This window comes from Ochotona curzoniae, unplaced genomic scaffold, assembly GCF_017591425.1.
Source record: "Ochotona curzoniae isolate NIBS_2020 unplaced genomic scaffold, NIBS_Ocur_1.0 contig_2723, whole genome shotgun sequence".
NCBI lineage: Eukaryota > Metazoa > Chordata > Mammalia > Lagomorpha > Ochotonidae > Ochotona > Ochotona curzoniae.
The window spans coordinates 2811777-2836447 of NW_024465573.1; the positions used below are offsets into that span (position 1 = coordinate 2811777).

The 24671-nt window shown below is 45.3% G+C and overlaps 1 protein-coding gene across 1 annotated transcript in view; it reads right to left on the reverse strand.

Annotated features, from left to right (window-relative positions):
• The window catches only part of JHY (junctional cadherin complex regulator), a 64912-nt gene that overhangs the window by 2592 nt on the left and 37649 nt on the right, over positions 1 to 24671 (reverse strand). The window contains exons 4-5 of the mRNA XM_040977204.1: positions 18340 to 19001; positions 12819 to 13110 (exon numbers count right to left, since the gene is read on the reverse strand). Coding sequence (XP_040833138.1) covers positions 12819 to 13110; positions 18340 to 19001 — 954 coding nt within the window. The remainder of the gene's footprint in view (positions 1 to 12818; positions 13111 to 18339; positions 19002 to 24671) is intronic.

The following is a 24671-nucleotide window of genomic DNA, read 5'->3' on the forward strand; positions in this document are numbered from 1 at the left end:
GAGGGGTCTCATCTTGATTCCAGAGGGTGGGCACCTCTATTTAGTTTTGCTAAAAGATAGGCAGAGTCAAGCTGCAAATCACTGTTCACACCTTGCACTCCCTTTGTCTCTGATGGACTCAAAAACAGGTCTAGGACTCCAAGGTTCATGTGTGCTCTGCTAACTTCTCCACTTGGAACTTTAAAAACACGCCCAGCAGAAATTATGTCTTGTGAAGTCTTGCCTGGTCCTTGCAAGTTGTCACGTAAGGGAAGGAAAAAAGTGGAATGGGAGCCTGTATGGCATGGTAGAGAAGGGTGCGTTCCCTGATAATTCTGCTTTAATGTTAGTGACTGATAATAGCCTCCTTAGTAATTTATAGCTGGTTAACTAACAGGTTTTAATCTTTCTGCTGCTGCAATAAAGACAAAGTTATGGAAGTTATAAAGAATTTGGTGCTAGTACTGGGGTCTTTGGTTGTTAATGTGTTTGATATAAGACATGCATGTCAATGCTGTTTGCTGACTCATGCAGTTTACAAACCAAGTGAGTTCCCTGGGAAAGGCAGCCCAAAGGCTCCATGTCAGTGAATGGGAATATTCGACCAGTGCTGAGTAGTACTGTCCATAGGAGCGCCACAGAAGAAAAGCAAAGACTGCAACTTTGAAATTTTGCTATTGATTGCTGAAAAGGGGGGCGGGGGAAGAGAAGAACCAGCATTGCTACAGCAGTGGGTTAGGCCACTGCCTGTGAATCTGGTATCCTTTATCAGTGCCTATTTGGGTCCCCTCTGTTTTGGTTTCTGATCCAGCTCCCTGCTAATGCACCTGGGAAAGCAGTGGAAGATGGTGCAGGTGCCTGGGCTCCTGCCACCCATGTGGGAGAGCTGGATGAAGTTCCAGGCTTCTGGCCCCTGCATGACCCAGCCACAGCCACTGCAGCTGTTTGCTTTCAGCAGACTGAAGATTTTTCTGTCTCTCTCCCTCTCTTTCTCAGCCGTGGCTCTTGTGACCACTTGAGAAGTGAACCAGCAGATGGAAGACCTCTCTCTGTTACATTTTCAAAAGTAGTAAATACATAAATAAATCTTTTTTGGGGCTTATTTTTTTAAAATTAGAGGTGAGTTTAGACTGGCTACTTGCCTTGTGGAGTCACCAAATTATTTCCTCTTTTAGTTTGCTAACTAGTTTCTTTTTATGGTAAGGGACAGAGGTAGTTGGAATGATAATGTTTTAGGTCACTTGTAAGGTTTGTGCTTAAACAGGTCATAGAAAAAACAGTCATTTGGTACCCACTGGGGATTGGTTTCAGAACATTCCTTGGATAACAAAATCTGCAGATCTCCAAGCCTCCTGCATGTATGGCACTGTATTTCATGTAGCTTAGGCAATCCTCCCATATTTTAAAAAATGAGTATTATTTGAAATGGAGAGTAACAGAGCTAGAGAGATAAAAAGAGTTCTTCCACCTGTTGATTCACCGCTCAATGGCTGTATACGGGGCGGGGGGGGGGGGCGCGGATGGGGATCTACACCAGATTGAAGCCAGGAGCCAGGACTCAAGCTCTCCCACATAGGTGGGAGGGACTGAAATACCTGATTTATTGTTAACTGACTCCCAAGGTGTGCATTACTAGGAAGCCAGATCAGAAGTGGAAGTCAATTCCAGACACTGGGATATGAGGTGTCTTAAACTTCATCCCAGTGTTTCAAATGCTTGCCTCCAGAATCTGTCTTAAGGAAGCCTCCGAACTAAACTCATTAAAACTAACCCCGCAGATATAAAAAATTAGGGGGAGAGGGTATCTTCCAGAAGTTTCTGGAAAAGTAATATTATGAAAGCACTGTGTATTAAAGTATTTTTTGCACCAAAATGAAGTATAATTTAACTTCATTTTCCGATAACTTTCTGAAGTGCTCTCATGTTGCCTATTGAAGGTTATTTAAAACATCATACATTTCTTAGGTGACCCAATGGTCAAGATGCTAGTCAGATATTTGCATCCAATATCAAAGTGCTTGGGTTCCATACCCATTTCTAGGACCTGTCTTCAACTTTCTCATCATGCAGACTCTGGGAAATAGTGCTGATGGCTCAAATAACTGAGTTCTTATTCTCTATCTGGATGCCCGGATTGAGTTCCTGGATTCTGGCTTCAGGCTGTGGTAAGCCTCTGGGTGGGGCTCACTGACTAGAGGCCCCGTGTATGTGTGTACGCATGTAGGTAGATATGAATCTATCACCTATTTCTCTGTCCCTCAAATAAATAATTTAAAATTAAAGCAATACATTTTAGTTAAGAAGCAGAAGTTATTACCCAGCAAACCACTTTAGTTGCATTCTGTCTAATGTCTTTATAGCTTTATAAAATTAACTATACACTAAGAATCACATTCTTGAAGCTTTGTAGCAGTACAGTATTTTTCTCATTACTAAATGTTTTTAAAATAAGTGTGACCTTTATGCATTTTATTGTCGTTACAGTTGAATAATTTAGTTATTCCTCTAAATGTTCCATATTTAAGATGCCTGGGGGCTTCTTTGTGAGCTACTCTGATTATTTCTTTGAAAGAAATCAATAAAATTGAAATACTTGAACATGTTTAAGGCCATCAACAAACACTTCCATTAGCAATAATATAGTAAGATTTCTTTCTGCCCAAACCTTTCTTATACTAGATACAATCACACTTTAAAGCTCTTACTGATTTTTAATAGGTGAGTAAACTCGGACAACTTATACTTTGCAATTGTAAATTTGTTCTTTTTCTCACATATGCCATCTACACCCTTTGGTTTACGGTCATTAAATCACCACCTATTTGCCAAGTAAACCAATAATTAAAAGAAAGGAAGAAACTCCTCCTGTTCAAAGTCAAGTCATAAATCCAATTTGTCCAAAGATGATGAGAAAGAAATGATCAGTGTGCACAAATCACATCCTTAGTTGGAAGCAGCTTAACTTTCAACCATTCCACTGACTCACAAAAGACTCATTGTGAGGCATGAGTAATTGCTCACTGCTCTCCAGACACAGTTCTTACCATCGTCTTGAGTAAGAGCTGTGGCTGAAACAGGAAAACAGAGCCAAGGAACTGGCACTGCCTGTGGACATGGAGAGAGACAGTGTGGCTCAAAGGGGCTACTTCCAAACAGTGCTGATCCCTTTGCAGAATGAAGTGCTTAGAGCCAACGGACGTTGCTCAAGGGACAGTGATGGCTCCTAACAGAGTTTGTTCTGGGTGACTGGCAATGAGATTCCTGGATTTACTTAACTTTGGCGCAAGTAATCTTGATTGGTTCTCAGCTCTGCAGTTTTGTTTGATCTTGCTGCATAAAAAATCTCTTTAACAGCTTTCTTGAAACATAATTCAAACATAGCAAAACTCATCCATTTGAAGTTGGACAATTCAGTGGTTTTTTGGTTTATTCACTGAGTTGTCTAAACATCACCACAATCCAATTCGGAACGTTTTTATCTTCCTAAAAAGAGATCATTAGGGGTCATTCCCTTACCATCCCGCCCATTCACCTGCAGCCCTAGACAATGTAAATATGCTTTCTGTCTCTTCGAAAGTCTTGAATATAATAAAATAATCCCAATTTGATTTGGTTTCCTTCTCCCTGACTTTTACAAAATTAACAGGTCACAGGAGCATCGTTCCTGAAAGACAAAGCTGCATTAAATTAACCGTGATAGTCCTAGTGAGTCTCCAGACACGGAGGGAACAAACTGGAAAACAGACACTCTTTCAACAAACCCCAGATGGAGTTTGCTGTAGGTCTTTGCATAAACTCATTGGGCTGACACGACGGCTCCTGGTCAGCCCCTTTGAATTAGGGTTCACTGCTGGCCACTGTGGCAGACAACGGCACAGGACTTTGCCCATGGGAGGTTCCTACAGTAATTAATTTCAATTCTCCTCACATCAGAAGGGTAATTTTTATTGCCAATTTGGGGCAGAGTGTGCCTGGATTGAGTGTGACATGGAGGGTCCTCTGAGGGCTCGTTCCAGCTCTGATGCGTCATGCCCTGCCGCGCCGGACACCGCAGGGCTATTCACCACAAAATTCCTCAGCTGTGTAAGTGTGAGAAAAGTTACTGAGAAACGCAACAGAAAAGAAAAATGCCTCAAGTGCTGGGGAACAGCAAGCAAAGGAAATTTGCTCTGCGGTTGCTAAACTTAATCCAAACAAAGCTCTTCTCAGAAGCAGTCAAGCAGCAATGCCCAGATTGTCTGTGACAACAGACACATGAGTTAATTCCTTCAGCTCAGCACAGCCAGCCATCAGCAGCCTCTGAGTGGTGTGTTGTTATACCACAAGCACACATTTATATTGTTCATCATCCTGTGCCACTGTGTTAAACTCTTATGGTCTGACGTCTGGACTTAATGGCATGGACAATGTCTGACATTCATAAATCCATCACAACTCAAGGACCAGGAGAGCAGGAAGGGTTCTTAGGCCTATGAGCTTTACAAATCCTCACAGTTTTAATGTGATTTGGGATGCTTCCCTTGGAAACCACAAGAGTTTTTTGTGACGAGCACACAGGCATGACTTGAAAAATGCTTTCCTATGTCTCGGGACCAGCTACCTACTATACTATGCAAATAGCTCAGTTCTAAGTCGTTTCAGCCTCTGTAATAGATTGAAGACAAAGGGTGCTGCTGTGGCTTTGCCAGCAGGAGGTGAATGTGAAGACCTGAGAGATGGCTGTGTGAGGGCTGGAAGCCTCCTGAGACAAAGCAAGGCATTGAGGGATCGTCTCAGCAGAAAGGACGGCGTGGGAAGCATTAACTGGAAACTTGCCTGCCCTCCCAGGTCAATTTCTGATGCACTTTCTTCTATCTTTATTCCCTAGTAGAACATGTACTCAAACTACAAAGAAACAGAGGAAGGAAAAAGAAGTGACCCTTTTGTCAATGTACATCCCCCATTAAAAAAAAAAAAGATTATTTTTATCGGAAAGTCAGATATACAGAGTGGAAGAGAGACAGAGAGGAAGATCTTCCATCCGATGATTCACTCCCCAAGGGCCACAACAGCTGGAGCTGAGCAGATCTGAAGCCAGGAATCTGGAGCCTTTTCCAGGTCTCCCACGTGGGTGCAGGGTCCCAAGGCTGTGGGCTGTCCTTGTCTGCTTTCCCAGGTCACAAGCAGGGAGCTGGATGGGAAGCAGGGCTGTTGGGACTAGAACTGGCACCCATATGGGGTTCCGATGTGTGCAAGGTGAGGACTTCAGCTGCTACGCTACCATGCTAGACCCGGCTGATGTACACTCTTTGCCTGGGAATAACCTAAGGCATTGCATGATGCCAGACTTTGCTGAACACCACAGCACATCTACATTGGGAGCAAGCCTTCTGATAAAGCAAATACAGAAGTTGGGGCTGTGCTACATCACATGTCTGGGTCATATGGATTTTAGGCACCAGAGCTAACAGCCTTGGCACAGGTGAGTTTGGGACACTTTGGGCTATTTTGACACAGTCATCCAAAATGCACTAGAGGAATTGCAAAAAATCTGTCCCAGACATGCCAGGTGAGCTAGGTGACAGCACCATATGGCAAGTGACAGGACTGGGTGCATGTCATGTAAGGTGGACTGCAGTATCCTCTGGCAGAAGCAAGATCTGGAACGAAGGGCATGCCTGCCAGGGCAACTGTGGGTACTCCCCTGTTAGGCTGTACCTACTGTTGTGAGCACAAGAACCAGGCTGGGGGGTAGATCTGGATGAACTAAGCCCTAGTACCATTGGGTGTACACCAGAACCAGATGGGATGTGGGCTGGGCTGGGTTAGGCTATAGTAGAGGCTGGTATGTGCAAAATCTGGGGCTGAGGGTGGGCCTTGTGGGAATTATTGGGGGTTGCCCTGACTAAGCCATGGCATCTGCTGATATGTATGATGACCAGGTCTGTGGTGGGCTGGTTGGGCTGGACCACAACCCCCATCAGTTCACATAAGGTATGGTGCTAGGGCAGAATGGACCAGGTGGTTGCATCTACCAGTATGTATGTCGACTGGTGACAAACTGCACCTGACTCTTCTCTGGCTGGCATATACAACAGTCAAATCTGAGGTCACCCCACATGAGGTTTCCTGGGTGACACCTGCAACCAGACCGTTGGACTCAGACCCTGGCCACAGATGTGTGGTCTGATATTTTTGTGCATGTATCAGGACTGGGCCTCCTCAGTTGCTGATGCCTGTAAAGTGGTCAGCATGCCCAGATGCACATGAGGGATGTAAAGCCAACTCATTCAGGACAGCCACATCAACTGCCTGTCAGAGGATGGAAAGCAGAACAGGTTGGACAATTCTCCTGGCCAAGCTTTTTTTGCAGCATTTTCTTGTGGATACAGTAAGGTGGACTTTGTCAACCAATAGACATTGGAAGGATTTTCTCAGCCCTGAAACAATGAAACCAACAACTTTTCGTATCTATCAAAACCACTCAATACTCTTCCCCACATCGGAGTCTCTAGGACGTCATCAAATGACTGTCCCACATCCCCGGGTGCTCATGTAGTTTGACAGTAAGTAGTGGTTCTTTTCCCTTCTCCCATTTGGACACAGGAGAAAAAAATACCTCAAGTGTTTGTCCCATCCAACTTCCTCCATACCTGACTCTTCCCACCGTAACAGGAGGCCTACATGGGTGAGCATCCCTCTCAATTATGTAAACAATATTAAGAAGAAAAAAAATTTGGAAAGTTCTGCTGCAGACTGAATTCATAAAAGTGAATGCAGCCTAAATACGAAACTATTTTTTCAAGATTGTCGCAATCAGAGTTTGCAAAAAGAACAGCTATTGGTTAATATAATGCAGTGTTCAAACACATGAACAATCCTGAGATCTTTTATCTGTTGTAGCTTTGCCCCTTTTCTTTTCATTACATTAGGCATATTGCCCTATAAATTGTGCTAGTGGTACCAGGAATGAAGAATGAATTTTTAACTTTTCAATATTCATAATTCAGACTTTCTACATTTTAGTACAGAAATTTTAACGCAATGCAGTTTTGAAGGTGTTTCCTTGTCAGTTAACAGAAATAAGATCATTGTTAATTACTAATTTGTAGAAATTTTGCTAAATTTTACTGCAGGAAAACAATCACTGACTTGTGGGTTAACGGAAATCTATTTTCCCTATTTCTAGACTCTTATGAATGGATACTGACATGTGGCAAGAACATCTATTTGTGTATCTACAATGTATGTGTTGGTAAAATGGGAATGGGAATTTAAATGAGCATATTTGTCAATTTAATAGTGTTAAGATTACTTTCAGATGAAAACTTTCAAAATTCCCCCTCCTTCTTTTCCACCTAAAAAGCTTTCTGGGGATAATCCATAGTTGCCAAGAAACCTAACCTCGGGCCGGGCGCGGTGGCGCAAGTGGTTAAAGGTCCTCGCCTAGCACGCCCGGGATCCCATATGGACGCTGGTTCTAATCCCAGCAGCCCCGCTTCCCTTCTAGCTCCCTGCCTGTGGCCTGGGAAAGCAGTCGAGGACGTCCTAAAGCTTTGGGAACCTGCTCCCTGTGGGAGACCCGGAAGAGGCTCCTGGCTTCCAATCGGCATAGTATCGGCCCATTGCGCTCACTTGGGGAGTGAATCATCGGACGGAAGATCTTCCTCTCTGTCTCTCCTCTCTTCCTCTCTGTCTCTCCTCTCTGTATATCCGCCTTTCCAATGAAAAAATAATAAAAATAAATCTTTAAAAAAAAAAAAAGAAACCTAACCTCGAAGCCAGTGTTGTGGCATAACTGCTTAGGTGCTACTGGCATCTCATACAGGTGCTGGCTGGAGCCCCAGCTGATTTACTTCTGACCCAGATCCCTGCTAACGCACATGGAAAAGTAGCAGAAGATGGCCTAGGCCCTTGGGCCCCAGCAACCATGTGGAGACTCATGAAGCTGTTGCCTTTGGCTTGGCTTTTGTGACTATTTGGGGAGTGAATCAGTAGATGGAAGATCTCTCTTTTTCTCTCTGTAATTGGCTTTCAAACAGACAAAACAAATCTTTAAAACAGAAAAAAAGAACACCCAAATGGAACGCTACCTTCTGAGGTATGCTTGAGCTATGTTGCAGAGTCTAACAACTTGTAAGCTTTGCAGTGAACAGGTTGTCTTCAGCTTGACAATGTGCCCCAAAGCACTGAACATGTTTCCCTATGACAACAATAAAATATATGTACAATATCCAGTTTCCTGATCTACTCTACAAAACTTATTTTATTTATGAAATACTTGAATACAATACAGATTCTCCTTGAGTTTTAATTTTTTTTTGTCCTCATCAACCCATTGCAAGTTGAAAATATCCTGGTTGAAAATGCACTGAATGTTGCCTAACCTGGTCACCCTAGCTTGCCAGCTCAGACCCTTTGGAGCTAGTGACTTCCCCTTGTGATCACGGAGCTGACTGGCAGCTGTGCCACTGCCCAGCATCCCAAGATGCTTGTGCTATAGATGATGAACATGAAAAAAAAATCCAAATTCAGAAATCTCAATCACTTGTGCATTATAGTGAAGTTTAAAAAATCTTCAATAGGCCCTTGGCAAGTTGGTCAGTATAAAGCACCTTAGAATCTAACCATCATGCTCTTTGTGTGGGAAAACAAGTCAATTTGGGTCCAGAAACACACTTTTCCTTATTTACAGTCAAACCAGGAGTTTTCCCAGTTGCAAGCCATTTACAGTAGCTATTGATGTTCATCACAATATGAACTTGTGGTTACAGTTCAACACGTGTACCTGAGGGAAGGGGCACATACAAAATCGAAGTCTTTATTCCTTGAAGGACTAACAAGATTAAGACTTGGTTCTTTTTACTCAGCACCCGTGGGAACCCAGACCCAGTGCCTCCCAGTTTCAGTGAAAGGGACAGGAGTGCTGGTTCGTTCTTGGCAGGCATCATGCTGTTGCTGTCTTGGAACCTTTGCTCCTGCCAACTGCCCTGGCCTAAAGCACTCTTGATAATGTTCCGTCCTTGGCCGGCCCTCTAAGACTCAACTCCAAGTTGTCTCTCACAGTTTTGCTGTCTGCCAGGCTGGAGAGTGTGTTCTCCCGACTCCCAGGCACATACACTGGTGACTACTTTGCTCCCAACATTATACAGAAGCCACTTAATCTGTTGATCTTCCCTGGATCTGTGTAGCCCTAAGATTCTTCCAGGGGACAGATTATGGCTCTTTTCATCTTGATAACCCACCCCCAGCATGCTCCTAGTAGGAATTAAACCACTATTTTGAATAAAGGAGGATCTGCTAGTTCTCCCCAAACTCAGTTGGGGAGCGGTGAGGATGTTCCTCTGGCCAGAGGCTCTTGTGCCTGCAGTTACTGGGCATGTCTTCAAGTCGAGAGTTCTCCCTAGAACTACCTTCAGAATATAGGAAAAAACAGCGGGGAAGGGAGAAACGGGAAGGCTGGAAAAGGAAATGTCTGAGCCTGTGGAATTGTAATATTGAAAAAAAAAAATTCCCCAGCTATAGGCAATTGCCTAGGTTGAATTGTACCTAGGTAAGTGTTACATTGCTGGGAGAAAAGCAGCCAATAGCTGGTGGGCATTTGGGCGCCTGGTTAACATGAAATTTGTGCTAATTATACCATAGTTGCTTATTATTATTATTATTATTATTTTTAAATAAAGTGTCAAACAGGTCATAGGCTGGGCTAGGTTGCAGAATTAACTGATTCACCTGGGAGCTGGATCTAGAGGAGGGCCAGGAAGGGCTGGGCTGTAGCACCTACCGGTGAGAGCCAGAACAGGTGTGGGATGGTTTGCTAAGGCTGCAGTACCTGTCAGTGAATGTTGGGAATGGAGTAGGCCAAGTCAGACTGAGCCAAACACCGGTGTGCAACTGGGAGATCTGTGACTGGGAGCTGGTATGATAGAGGAACTTGGGGAATTACCCAGGTAAGATGTAGCCTCTCTGGTAAGGGCAAGACCCAAGGCTGGGGACAGCAGGCCTGGCTACAGTACCCATAGGCATGCATGTGCAACAGGTCTGGGGCAAGGCCATACTGGGCAGGTCTGCAACATCCTCTGGGAGGTGTGAGATTAGGACAAAGTGAAGGCCAGGCTGGGTTTGGATGTAACACCTCCTAGTTCATATTAGTGCCTGAACTGGGTGCTGGCTGGGCTGGGCTAGGCTGTAGCACCTGCCAGAATAAGCTGGGACTGGGGCAGGCCAGGTGGAGCCAGGCTCAGCACCCACCTGCAAATGTTGATTCAAGATGGGCCATCCGATCACATGTAAGATCCAAGACTAGGAGTGAATCTGTTGAGGGGGGACTGCGGGGACTCCCCTGCTGGGTAACTACTTCTATCGGTGAGTATGAGAGCTGGAACTAGGGGCATATTGGGTTAGCCAGGACTGCAACAACCACTGGCCTGCATATAAGCTGGGTTTGGGGGAGGGCTGGGCTAGACCAGGTCACTGTGTCCACTGGTACATTCAAGAGCCAGGATAAGTGCTAACTGGTGGGACTTTGCCACAGCATCCACTGGCAACAGCTGGGCAGGGTGCAAGTTGTGTCAGACTGAACTGCAGTACTCTCTGGAAAAGGCAAGATCTGGGACTAAGGATGGGCCTAGTAGGGATATTGTGGGCACCCCTCTGCTGGGCTGCAGCTCTCGCTGGAGTGCTTGAGAACCAGGGCTGGGGGTGGACTATGCTGAACAGGGTGATGGCACCTATTGGTATACGTGTGGATTGGGTTGTGGGGTGGCGTGGGCTGAGCTAGGCTGCAGCTTCCATGGGTGTATATGAGAACTCAATTAGGATGCAGCATGGACCAACTTAGCCTGTTGTACATACTGGCATGTGCAGGGACCAGGGCTGGGGGGTGGGTCTGGTGGGAGTTATTGGGGGTCACTCCACTACGCTGAAGCTCCCGCTGGTGTGCATAGGGGCCGGCCTGTGGCAGGCTGGGTTGGGCTGGGCTGCAGCACCTGTAGGTTTGCCCAGGACATGGAGCTGGGGACAAAACTACAGAACCAGGTAACTACAATCACCAGTGTGTGTGTAGGCTATCGTGGGTGACTGATTGAACCTGACCCTGTATTGGCTGGCACATGTGAGAGTCAGGGGGATGATCACAAGTGGGGTTTCTTGGGGGGACTCCACAGCTGGACGACTGAACTCTGGCCACAGGGAAAATCAGGTTTTGTGGATTACCTTTACACCACATGCACGTGTCTGGATTGGACCTCTCTGATTTCTGATGCCTGTGCAGTAGACAGCATGCCGAGGTACCTAGGGGGGCCAGGATGGCCAGCTCATTTGGGCCTGCAGAGGATAGTGAGTGCCATGTCAGAAGATGGGGCACATAACTGGGTGGACAACTCTCCTGGCTGAACTTTGGCAGCAAGTGTCTGGGTGAGCGGGTGCATGGGGTGGACTCTGCCAGCCAACGGAGCTTGGAAAGATTTTGTCCACCTTGGAGCAATGAAACCAACAGCATCTCAGAACCATCAAAACCACTCAAGCACTACCCTCGGAACATTCTTCTCCACATCGGGGTTTCTAAGATGACATCAAGCAGATATCCTGCACCCCCGGGTACTGATGCAGTCTGGCCTTTGGAAGTGACTCGTCTCCCTCCTTCACTTTACCCCTGCCTCCATTTCCATGCAGGAAAAAAAGGAAAATCAGAAACATCTGTCTCACCTACCTTCCCTCATTCCCAACCCTCTCCAACTCAAATCAGTGGTCCTCATGGGCATGCGTCCTTGTCAACTATGTAAGCAATATCAAAAAAATTATTAAAAAAAGAAAGACAAACTGCCCTCAGCCAAGTGGAGCTGCTGTGGCCCAAGTCTCACCTACTCCCCGGGACAGTCGTTATCCAGTGACTGGCTTTTGTGGGAAATCGCAAGCCTGGGCTTCTTGTCTTACAAGGGCCGTGGAGCCATAGCTTACAAGTCCTCAGAGCCGTAGCAGAGGCTTCCATCGTGGCTGCTCCCACTGCCCTGTGGGGGCGGGGTGCTTCCTTAACGAACCTGCTGCACTCAAACCTCCAGTTTAGAGTGTGTGCGCAGGGAACTGGCTTCGTGGCAAGCCTCTAAATGCTTCCAACCACCCCTTCCCCAGTGCCCTGAGAGAGCATGCATATCCCAGATTCCTTCCATACTGTTTGAGACTACAACCAACCAGCCAATCCTGAGGGATTTCTATTGCTTGAAACAGTGAAGAAACGCATAGGACAGGAAATGTCTCCTGTGTGCCTTCATTTCTTCCTAAAAATATTCTACCTTGGGCTCCCTGACTTTACTTACTAAGCCAGGCAGTCCATATGGGGAAGGATTTCAGTGTGTAGAGATGAGTGTGCATCTCATTGGCAAGGACTCAGGGAAGAGTAGGCAGCATGAGGAGGAAGGATGAGACCTTGGCTGGTGCTGTACTGAAAAGGCTGAAGGTTTCCCCAGGGATAGGGAGCCAGGGCTGGATGGCAGGGAAAACCCAGAGGCAACGGGCTCTTTTGTAGAGTGGTCCCCCCCATCAGTTCTTCTTTACAGAGCAGTGGGGATGGGGAGAGGTTGTAGATATTTTTCTGGTGAATTTTAGCTGGAGGTGAAAGCAGGAGACTGGCTCACTGTAAATGTAGACCCTTCCATGAGAAGATGGGATAAGGAGGTGGCAGTGGGCTTCCCTGAGGAGGAGCAGGGGCTGGAGGAGAGGGGCTCATCAGGACCTGGGCTACTCCATCACGACCACCCCTATGCCAGGGCTGTAATCGCGGGGGGTAGAGAAGGGCTGAAAATCAAGGTCTATGTGTGTGATGGGAAAGAAAAGGCTTCTCGGTAAAGTGACGCCGGCGTTACCTTAATGCTGCTTCTCTTCCTGTGTCTCTTTCCCTTTTCCAGCTGAAGCAGGTAGCCTTCAGAATTGCTGCGATTGATTTTCATTTGGAGTCTCTGGCTTCTCTTGGAGCTGAGGCGGGATTCGCTCTCCACCCTTGACAAGATTGGCGGCAGTGTGATGGTGGTGAAGACCTCGTGGGGCTGCACCTCGGTCAGCTGCACCAGGGCTTGCTGATGCTGTGCCATGATCCGAGTGAGCTGCGAGTCCGGAGAAGCTCTTGCGGGCTGGCCATCAGAGGGTGAGTGGAATTTCCTTAGGGAGCAAAAAGTATAAATCCCTTATAAAATCTAGCTTCACCTGACTTCCAGTCTAAAAATCTTCATGAAGCACTAACCCCATGCATTTGTCCTTCACTCAGTCTTTTAATGTATATATTAATTTCTTATCTTGAAATCTTTATTTTTATTTAAAAGTGGATTCACAGTGAGAGAAGGAGACACAGACACAGAGGAGAGAGATGTATCTACTGATTCAATCCCCAAATGGCCATAATGGCCAGAGATGAGCCAGCACTTTAGCCAGAAACTTAGAGCTTCTTCTGGTTTTCCACAGGGGTGCAGGGACCCAAGGACCTGGACAATCTTTCGTTATTTTCCCAGGCACATTACCAGGGTGATAGATCAGAGGTGGAGCAGCCAGGATTTGAACTGGCCCTCATACGGGATACTGCCCTGCAGGCACCAACCCCTAAAACCTTCTTTGGGGACTGGCATTGTGATGTAGCAAGTACAACTGTCACTTGCAACGGAGCATCCCATTTGTACACTGGTTCGTGTCCCAGCTGCTCCACTTCCAATCCAGCTCCCTGCTAATAGCCAGCTTGTGGTTGCCACTTGGAGAGTGAGCCAGTGGATGGAAGCCATTTCTCTCTTTCTCTCTTGCTCTCTCTCTATCCCTCTCTTCCACTGGGTAACTCTGGTTTTCAAACACTCACACACACACACACACACACACACACACACACACACACACACACACAATTTTGTTTACAAAATCTTTCTCTTTCCTTAGGTTATTCTAGTACTAACTTAGAAATTTCATATAGTGCATTCAAGATTAAACATCCTTTTGAAAAATCAAAAAACTTCTCACTGAAAAATAACTGAAACGATGCATTAAATTGAACAAATCTTTTAAAATACATAATTAAATTTGTAAGAGAGGCACAAAATCTGTTAAGGACAAAAACAGAAAAGGAGATCCAGCAGATGAAACAAATTTTGGATTAGCTGAGACAATGGCCTCTGCTGTGGCGCATTTGGGTTGAGTTTTCCAAAGAGCAATATATGTATTTGTTTATTTGAGAGGCATAATGACAGACTGGTAGGGGATAGATACACAGAAAGCTTCAGAATCAAACAGACATTCTAAACATAACACACCAAAACTCAATGGATACATTAAGAAGCCAGTGGAACACAGCCAAAGAGTTATTGGGTCGGGAAATGTTCATGAAGAAATTTCTTAGAAAGAAGCACAGAAATAAAAGCTGTAAAATCATAAAGTTTAAGAGGTACAAGGCGTGGAACAAGAAAATCTAATACACATACACTTATTATTTCTGTGAAATAAAATGCAGCAAATCTAGAAGATATAATATTCACAGAAAAAGTGGGCTGCGATTTCTTTTTTGAATCTGTGAGATAGAAATAATCAGGTTTAAGAAACACAGAAGAGTGACAATTATATTGACAGAAGATTTTTCAAAGCAACATTAGGAGACAGAGAAATATTTTGAAGAGTTGAATACTAGGTTAAACGATAATGCGTCTGGGAAATCAGTGGAAGATGGCCCAGGTCTTTTGGTTACTGAACCCATGTGGGAAGCTCTAGATTTTTTTTACTTAAGACCAGCCCAACTCCTGCCATCATGGCCATCTGGGGAGGTGAACCACTCCCCAGCTTTCTCTGTCTCTCCTTTTCTGTCAATCTTTTTTAAAATTTATTTTTTAAAAAAGATTATTTTTTATTGCAAAATCAGATATACAGAGAGGAAGATCTTCTGTCCGATGATTCACTCCCCAAGTGACTGCCATGGCCGGAGCTGTGCCAATCCGGAGCCAGGAGCCAGGAGCTTCTTCTGGGTCTCCCACATGGGTGCAGAGTCCTAAGGTCTTGGGCTATACTCCACTGCTTTCCTAGGCGACAAGCAGGGAGCTGGATGGGAAGTGGGGCTGCCAGGATTAGAACTGGCACCCATATGGGTACCTGACACATTCAAGGCAAGGGCTTTAGCCACTAGGCCACTGTGCCGGGCCCAGATTTATTTTATTTTTTATTGGAAAGTCAGATGTACAGAGAAGAGGAGAGACAGAGAACAAGATCTTCTGTCCAATGATTCACTCTCCAAGAGGCTCCAATGGCTGGAACTGTGCTGATACAAAACAAGGAGCCAGGAGCTTCTTTCAGGTCTCACCTGGGTGCAGGGAACCAAGGCTTTGGGCCATCCTCAACTGCTTTCCAAGGTCACAAGCAAGGAGCTGGATAGGAAGTGGGGCCACTGGGATTAGAAATGGTGCACATATGGGATCCTGGCGCATGCAGTGAGGACTATAGTTTCTTGGCTATTGCACCTGGCCCTGTTAATCTTTTAAATAAAAAAATATATATTTTTGGGCCCGGCGTGGTGGCGCAAGTGGTTAAGGTCCTCGCCTTGGACGCCCAGGATCCCATATGGGCACCGGTTCTAATCCCGGCAGCCCTGCTTCCCTTCCAGCTCCCTGCCTGTGGCCTGGGAAAGCAGGCGAGGACAGCCCAAAGCTTTGGGACCCTGCACCCGCGGGAGACCCGGAAGAGGCTCCTGGCTTCGGATCGGCATAGCATTGACCGTTGAGCTCACTTGGGGAGTGAATCATCGGACGGAAGATCTTCCTCTCTGTCTCTCCTCTCTGTATATCCGCCTTTCCAATAAAAATAATAAATAAATCTTTTTAAAAAATATATATTTTTAAAGTAAATTAAAGAGACTAAAAAAAGTGCTAATGTAATGTATGAACATGGATTGGATCCTGGGATAGGAAAATAAAAATCTAGGTATATAAGATACTTTGGGGGCCCGGCATAGTAGCCTAGCGGCTGAAGTCCTTGCCTTGAATGTGCCAGGATCCCATATGGGCGCTGGTTCTAATCCCGGCAGCCCTGCTTCCCATCCAGCTCCCTGCTTGTGGCCTGGGAGAGCGGTTGAGGATGGCCCAAAGCCTTGGAACCCTGTACCCATGTGGAAGACTCAGAAGAAGCTCCTGGCTCCTGGTTTTGGATTGGATCAGTCCTGGCCATTGCAGCCTCTTACAGAATGAACCTAATGCTGACAGCCAGACCTCCCATCACACGGTCCACACAGACCACTCCACAAGTCAGCCGGCCCCATCAGCCACAGCCTCTGGGAAGCACTTTGTTGTGACCAGCCTATTTGACTATTCATTTATTTAAATAATTCTTTTAGAAAGAATATTATTTGACAGGCAGAAAGAAAGGGAGAGAAAGGGAATCTTTCATCTATTGGCTCATTTCTCGAAGCTCAAATGCCCACAATACAGGTTGAAGCCTGAATTCCGTCCAGGTCTTCCATGTGGGCACCAGGGGCCCAGATTCTTGGCCCATCATCTGCTGCCTCCAGGGTATATTAGCAAGGATCTGAGTTAGAAGCCGAGACAGGACTAGAAGAGGCAAGCCAAAATGGAATGGGGGTGTCCTAAATAGGCAGGTTAACCCACTGTGCCACAATGCCTGTCACAATTTGACTTTTTAACACGTATGCATTCAACCTTTGGTTGAAAAATTACTCTTAAAAAAATAAATAAGAATGGATGGGCATTTGGTCTAATGGTGAAACCAGTTAGGATGCCAGTGTCTTTCACTGGACTGCTCTCTGATAGGAGGCAGTAGAGATTGCTCTGAGCTTCTGCCAGTTCTGTGGGAGACCTGGATTGAATTCCTGGATTGAATTCCTTAGTTAGGGCCTCTGGCTTGGCTCAGCTGTGGTCATCATGGATGAGAACTCTGTCCATCTGCTTGTATTTATTTTTAAGATTTATTACTTTTATTGGAAAGGCAGATTTATAGAGAGGAGGAGGAGAGAAAGATCTTCCATCCACTGGTTCACTCCTCAAGTGGGCTGTTAATATCTGGAGCTGAGTCCATCCAAAGCCAAGATCTAGGAGCTTTATCATGGTCTCCTACATGGGTGCAGGATCCCAAGGATTTGGGCCATCCTCCACTGCTTTCCCAGACCACGAGGAGGGAGCTGAAAGAGAAGTGGAGCAGCTGAGACTCAAACCAGTGACCATATGGCATCCTGGTGCTGCTTGTAAGGGGAGGATTAGCCAATTGAGCCATTGTGCTTGACTCTGTCCATCTGTTTTGCTGTCTCTGCCTCTCAAATAACAGTTAATAAAGACTTTACAAAATAAGGAAGCACAGAAAGAAAAGGAAGACTAGATAGTGGAAATTAAATAATATGCAGTTTGTGTGAACATGAAAAGCTTTATGATACTACAGTTTAAATTGATCCAGAAGGGAAATTTTATCTAGAAAAATGTAATTTATCAATGTGACTAAGATGGAAACAGATTGTAAATATTTATAACCGTTATGGTAAGTGAAGCAGGAATTTAAAAATCTTCCAAGAAAATAAACCGAAACAAAAGACATACACGAGAGGCTGGTGTCGTACTGCAGCAGACTAGGCGAGCTGTGATGTCAATATCCCATACGGACACTGATTTGAATCCTGGCCACTCTAATTCCACTCCAGCTCTCTGGTAATGTACCTGGGAAAGCAGTGGAGGTCAGCCCAAGCACTTGGGCCCCTGCCCCCACATGGCAGACACAGAAGAAGCTCCTGGCTCCTGGCTTCAGCCTGGCCCAGCCCTGGTTGTTGTGGCCAACTGTGGAATAAACCAGGGAAAGAAAAACCTCTCTCTGTCTCTCCCTCCCTGTAACTGTGCTTTTGAATGGAAATAAAAATAAATTAAGAAGGAAGGATTTCTTTCATAATTTTTAATGTTTATATGATATGAAATATTATAACTTACCTAAACATTTCTCTATGATTAGATTTTCAGGTCATTTATATAAATAATGATATGTTTGTGCATATATATTTTCCTGCATTTTAGATTAGTTTCTTAGGATAAACCATTATAGTGTTCAAGATAATAGGTGTCCACCAAGCATTATTTTCAAATCTAAAACCATAGTTTTGTTTTTTTTTTGTAAAGATTGGGTCCCTGTGTCCTTCTTTCTTAACTCCTAACCTTCTAATTTAACTAACGTGGGAAAGGTAGAGAAAGGTAAGAAAGCAGAAAGGAAATGCATCAGAGACAATACTTTGCAGTTACTAGAGCCCAGGAGTTGTTAGCTGCCTTCTCCTGCTCATTTTACCATCTTCCGGGACTCATCTGTCCCTTGTAGCTCTCTGGCTTACTCCAGCACCCTCCCCGTTCTCCTCCAAAACACCATTTGAGGAAACAGAATTCTTACCATAATATTTCCAAGTTCCTGTATCTTGTCTCTGTATAAGGTTGCTTGGGTTGTTTGTTATTTTTGGTCGCTCCATGATCATTTATGGTATGAACAGACTGAGAACCTCTCTGGGTCATGTGCATTTGATTCTTAGAGAGTTCATCAAGGTTGCTGAAGTCCGTATTAGAAAGAGTGTTGAGGTGTAGCTGCTCATGTGACGGTCTTTTCTCTGTTTGGTCTCTGCGCCCTTTTTCTTTATTAACATTCTGCCCTGAGTGATGTCTAGTAGGGTTCTTGGACAATACCCTGTCAAAAGTCTGTTTTGTTGGAGCAGATGCATCAGAGGTTACTTTGGGATTCTGCCTCCTAAGTGCACTTGAGTCTCGTAGGTTATTGTTAGGGGTATTCGTAATCACGGCTGATTCGTGCCTTACGGAAGCATCACTTGGCTGGTTTGGGTTTTGTTGCCACATGGGAGTGTTATTCTTGTTTCCTTGAGTGACAGTGACCTTTTCAGGCATCGGAGACTTCAGGCTCTTCTGGTGGCGATGCTGCTTTCCAATCTTGGCCTTGGCTGCTCTTCTAGAAGTTCGCAGGTTGTTCTCTGTTTCAGAAGATGGACCCTGGGCTGTGTTTCTCAGTTTTGCACTCTCATATTGAGAATAGTGTTCCTGGTAATTCTAAAGAAGATATTCTGGGTTAGTATACAATCACAAGACAACGTTTAAATTAACATTTTTCAGTGTGAGGATTAACCCTTCAAAGAAGGTTGACCACGGAGTTAGGCACTAACTGATATCCAGTAGACAAAGACTTCAGAGGGGTCATTTCCTGATGTCTGGTAATTGGAGAGTGGGCGGCTAAGAGTGTCCTCTGGAAGATGTTAGAGCGCCTGCCTGAGAAACATGGAGCCCTTAGGCTTCATATTAAGGAGAAGCTTCTGACTTGGGATGTTGTAACGCAGAGTGTTACCAAGTCGTTGCGGGAAGGCACAGAAAGCAGACTGGGAGCCTTAGCTCTAAGACTGTTAATCTTCACAGCAGCAGGCAAACATCTTGCAGCAAAACGGGCATTGGAGCAAAATCTTAGCCAGAGAAGAGAAATGATTGGTTTACCAACTACGTGCAAGTTTCTCATGAACTGCCTTTCAGATAACTTGCTTTTACTCACACAGGTCAGAAGGCAGCAGTGGCCTTTTCACTAGATGAAGCAAATTAAAGTTTATTCAGGGGTTAGCAAGGAGACCGGGCTGTAACTGAACTTGCACGGAACCGCAGGGGCTGTGAGGCGTCTCCTCCTTAATGCAGCCCGTACTCAGCAATCAAACATCTGGGGGAGAAATTTCCATCTCAGAGCAGTCTTTATGCTTTCCGGAGTCCCCTCATAACAACATGTACTCCTGGCATAATGGATACACTCTGGCACTATATTGTGCCACAGCCATTTAGAGATCTTTTCCAAGGGATGAAGCACTCATTATTTTGTGAAAAAAAAAAAACAAAAAACTAGCAGAGTGAAGAGGACTTCGGAAAGAAAGATTAAATGCTTACTGAAAACAGCAAGATGACCATATGCCTCGGTGTTTCATAGAACTGTAACTTCTCCCTTTCCGAACATACACGTCTATTAAAAACAAACCTCTGTGGCATTTATCTATGCAACCTCAATTCAGAAAAAAGCAACAGTTAGCTGTTTGCAGAAAAAAATCTTGTAGTGAAAAAGAAATCATGCTGACTTGCAAATCCTTTGTTTTGGTTAGCTCTTTAGAATCACAGTATTGGGATAGCAGTCCAGCTTTTATTTCATTTTTCTGATATAGTTGTTAAGAGACAGTCTATTCCTGCGTATTAAAATAGAGGTGACATTTTATTTTAAATAAAATTATATCATAATGAGTAGGTGGAAGATTTTTAAGATAGTAATACATATTTCTTATTACTATGTCATGTTTTTAAGTAAAAATGAGTTCTAATTTAGCATTTACAATATGTTCATCTTGAAATTTGAGTTTTCTGGAGGACTGACCAGGCCCCAATAGGTTTCTGTAAACTTAAAATTTTTCCTTGTAGTGCTCTACAACAAAGAAAGAAAGAAAGAAAGAAAGAAAGAGAGCAAGAAAGAAAAGAAGGTTTATTTTATGGGCCCCCCCTTACTTAGAGGGGCCCTCCTTCCCATCTAGCGGCCTCCTTTCTCTGGTGCAGTGTGTTGAGCTGTGTGTTGGGGGGCGGCTGGGGTGGAGGTGGATAGCGACACTCTGGCAGCCTTAATCGTGTCCTGCCTCACAGTGGATCCAGAGGAAGACTGCTGTTTACAATGTTATGGGTGTGACTGCAAAACACAGCAGACTGCTCTCTTCATGGCTGTCATGACTGCGCATGAAGGGCAGGGAAGCTTTGTCGTTTGCCACGTTCTCCTAATATTAACTGATGCTCATGGTGTCCTTCATCTCAGCGTTTGTCCGGTCTGTGTCTCTGTAGAGAAGCCAATGACCGGGAACCTTCCCCCGCACCTGACTCTACTTTTCCCAATTTTTGTTCCTCATTCCCGTGTGTTTGTGCATATGTGTACATGTGCACATGCACTCGTATGTGTATATATATATATGTGTGTGTGTGTGTTTGTTTCAGAAAATGGTCCCTGGGCTGCGTATCTCTTTTCTTGGAGACCAGGTTTAGAAAGCCTTGGTTCCACTTGCTTTTAATCAGGTGATCGCCCTTGCTGCTGACAATTCAGCTTACAATAGGACTCTTCATGGGGTGCTTTGTCAACAGGGCCAAGGACTTCTCATTTTATGAAACTTCAATTGTCTCAAGTGTTAAATCCGCTATTCATGTCAGCCTAAGTGCCTAGGCCCAGAAAGGCAGAAAGCCCTGCGCTGGACGTGATTTCTGTCGCCTTCTGAGCCGCCCCCTTGAAATCCACGATTTACTTGAGATTTATGACCTTACAATGGAGGCATCAGGTGTCACTCTTCAGGTGGCAAGACCCCAGAGTTCCCTGAAGTTAATGTACAAAGCCGTTCTCAGGCTATTTAATCACCTTCAGCCCTGAAATCCTCCATTCCCTCCTGCTCTCATTGGGGTTCTTTTGTTGCCAACACTCACAATCGGGTCCCTGCTATACACACTCAGAATAACTGCTTAATGGCAATGGGTTTTCACGGCACAGCAGAGCAGCAGCACAGGGAAACCTGGAGGCCTAATGCTGAGATGATCATTTCTGCGTACGCCTCCTCCTTAGATATGGGAGTGCACTCACACTGTGGCAGCGGGGTGCTGGGGGCAGTCTGGCCCTATGCCTGTGCAGCACAGTGGTTGTTTCCCTTTTACACATTTCCTGTTGACACCCCAACAGCAGAAGGCAGAATGCACGTTCTGACAGCAACCACTGTTACCAACTGGGTACAGGTTTCATTGTGGCAAGATGGAAATCTGGGTTCAAATAAAGAGGCAGCATAGATCTGCCTTGGTGACGGCTTAATGGTTAAATCCTCACCTCTTAAGGTGATTGCTGGTTTGTGCCCTGGCTGCTCCACTTACCATCCAGCTCCCTAGGAAAGCAGTATAGGACAGCCCAGCCTTGGGACCCTGCACCTGTGTGGGAGACTCGGAAGAAGCTCCTGGCTTCAGATTGGCTCAACTCTAGTCATTGTGACATCTGGGAAATTAACCAGCGGATGGAAGATCTTTCTGTCTCTCCTCTCTGTAAGTCAGATTTTCCCTTGTAAATCTGATCGGCTTTTCAATAAAAATACATAAATCTTTAAAAAATACAAAGGGGAAGGGTGCTAAGGAGAGGTGACTGGTTCTGGGGCCAAAGCCCTCCTGCATGGGGCGGGTGTGCTTCTGATGGCCAAGGGAGCCTTTGCACCCCTATCTTACATGTGAGGACACAGAAGGAGGTGCCATCCATGATGCAGGAAGCAGAATTCACACCAGGCTGCCCATGTCCTGAACTTGGACTTTCCAGCCTCTTCAACAATGATAAAAATAAGTTCCCGTTGTTTATAAGTCATGCTGTCTGTGGTGGTTCATACAGAGGAAGACCTCGAAAAGGATTGTCTGCTGGTGGAAGCTGGCTCCTCACACTGCCTAGCGAGGGCCATCACCAAATGCGGTGTTCTGTCTGGCCACACAACTGAAATGTGATTTAGAAAACCTGTGCGATTCACAACGGAGCATGGGGATTTTGGACAATCATAGATGGCATTGGGGGAAGGTTCGATGAAAAGGGGTTCCTTGTCTTGAAGTGGAGGTCTTAGGAATGCCTAAGATTCATCCATAGGACATGAGGATGACTATTCATTCTCAGATAGACAGTGAAAATACATGGGCTTAAATCATCTTGGGCCTAGGAGGGAACTACAAAAAAGTTCACAGAAAACTGGAATTAAAAGATAGGTTTACTTTGTTACAAAAACTCGAAATCAAGGCATAGAAGGAGAACTTCAAAGGTTCATAAATAATGCACATGATGAAAAAAAACCTATGTATGACTTCCATGCCTATTTTCTTTCCCTGTCCTGTATGTCTAGTTTCTCATTCTATCTAGCATGTGGAAAACATTTTGTCTTACCTATGAAAACAGGAAAGAAACCAACCTTTGGTCCCATTTTTTTTTTTTTTTTTTTGTTAAACGCTACCTGTATCTGAATTGCCTGCCAAACATCTTGATGGAGTGTGGGCTGCACCGGGCTCCTTGCCTATCTCCCACGGTGACCTCTACCCCTGACAAGGACAGAGGGAGGACCTCCATTCTCACCTCCCACAGGACTGGCTCTGTTTAGGCCATCATTCTGGACACTTCTTAGTGTCTGCTGGTGCCACTTGCTAATCATCTCTATGCAGGAGTGGAAGGGATCAGGTGCTGTCCTGCCCCGAAGGAGATCTGAGCTGGTTGGTGGAGGAAGGGACATCCGTCAGACTGAACACTGGGAATGTGGGCTGCATGGCAGACAGAGCAGTGCTGGTGCCAGTGCAGTTCCCTGCTGCCTCACAGAAATCACAAGGAATGTCCCCATCCTGGTCTCGCTGTCTCTCTAGTCTTCTTTGGCTCTCAAGGTGTGTCTCCTGGGTAGGTTTCTCTGCCTGTTTAGGAATGTACCTGCTGCTCTTCTGGGCCCACTGCCTTTTGTCCCACTTCTTTATCATTACATCCCAGTAACAGTGTTCTCACTGATGTTTTAAAGGGGAGGAACCATTCTTTTTCCTGAAACCTTTATCCTTCAAATTTTATTTATTTTATGGAAGAGACTTCTGTTGCGGTGGTTCTTTCTCGGATTATCATTCAGGCCAGGTCCCTAATGTGCAGTACCTGGAATCTAGTAGGTACTCAATGCACAGTGGTCATGTGAGTTATTTTTGTTTCACTAGGGGCATTTCCTTATTAGAAGCTATTTGTTGTTAGGCCAGGTTTGCTGAAGGATCTGTTCCATGCTCTCCAAGTCCTCTTTCAAGAAAATGAGGTCCATTTTCACTTGGACACATACTAAATGACCTTTAAATGTTTCTTTAGTCAATGAGTAGATCTCATTTCCCCCCCAAAAGTTAATTTTCATTTTGTTTGAAAGCAGAGAAACAGAGAGAGAGAGAAGAGAGAGCTTCCAAATGCTGGTTCATTCCCCGAGTCTCCGCAACAGCCAGGGTGAGGTCAGGCTGAAGCCAAGAGTCTGGAACCCAGTTTAGGTCTCCACAACAGGTGGCAGGGAGAGCTTGAATCATCGTCTGCTGCCTCCCAGGGTGCATACAGACAGGAAACTGGATAGGAAGCAAAGCAGCTGGGTCTCAAGCTAGGCTCTCCGACAAAGGATGGAGACAGCACCAGTGGTGTCCTAGTTGCTCTGTCAAGTGCTTGCCTTGAATTTATTGAGCACCATCTTAGAGCAAAGAAGCATTGTGGTAAGGGATGTAGGAAAAACTACCATCCTAATGAAACCGAGTGTACTTGGTAAACCAAACAACCAACCAAGCAAAAAACACCAACCAACCAACCAAACAAACCAAAAACAACAAACAAAAACAACCCACAGGCAGCAGCTACAAAGAGCTGGCAGAGGAGCTGAGAGGAGTGCAGAAAAGGGGTAGGAAAGACTGGAAAGCCTTGTAGGAGATGGCACTTGAGGGGAGGGAGCCCAAAGGAAAGCACCATGTATGGTTATTCAAAGTGTAAGAAGACAGGCAGCCTGCAGTAGACCAAGCACTTAGCCACCATTAGGATGTAGCTGGCGAATGAATCGTATCTAAACAAAAGAGGGGAACCCTCCTTGGCTACTATGTGTGGCTGCCATTTCAGGTGCCACAGTTGGCTGTTTTTCTTCCCTCCTTGTCTCCCTTCAATGCTAAGAGGGGCCT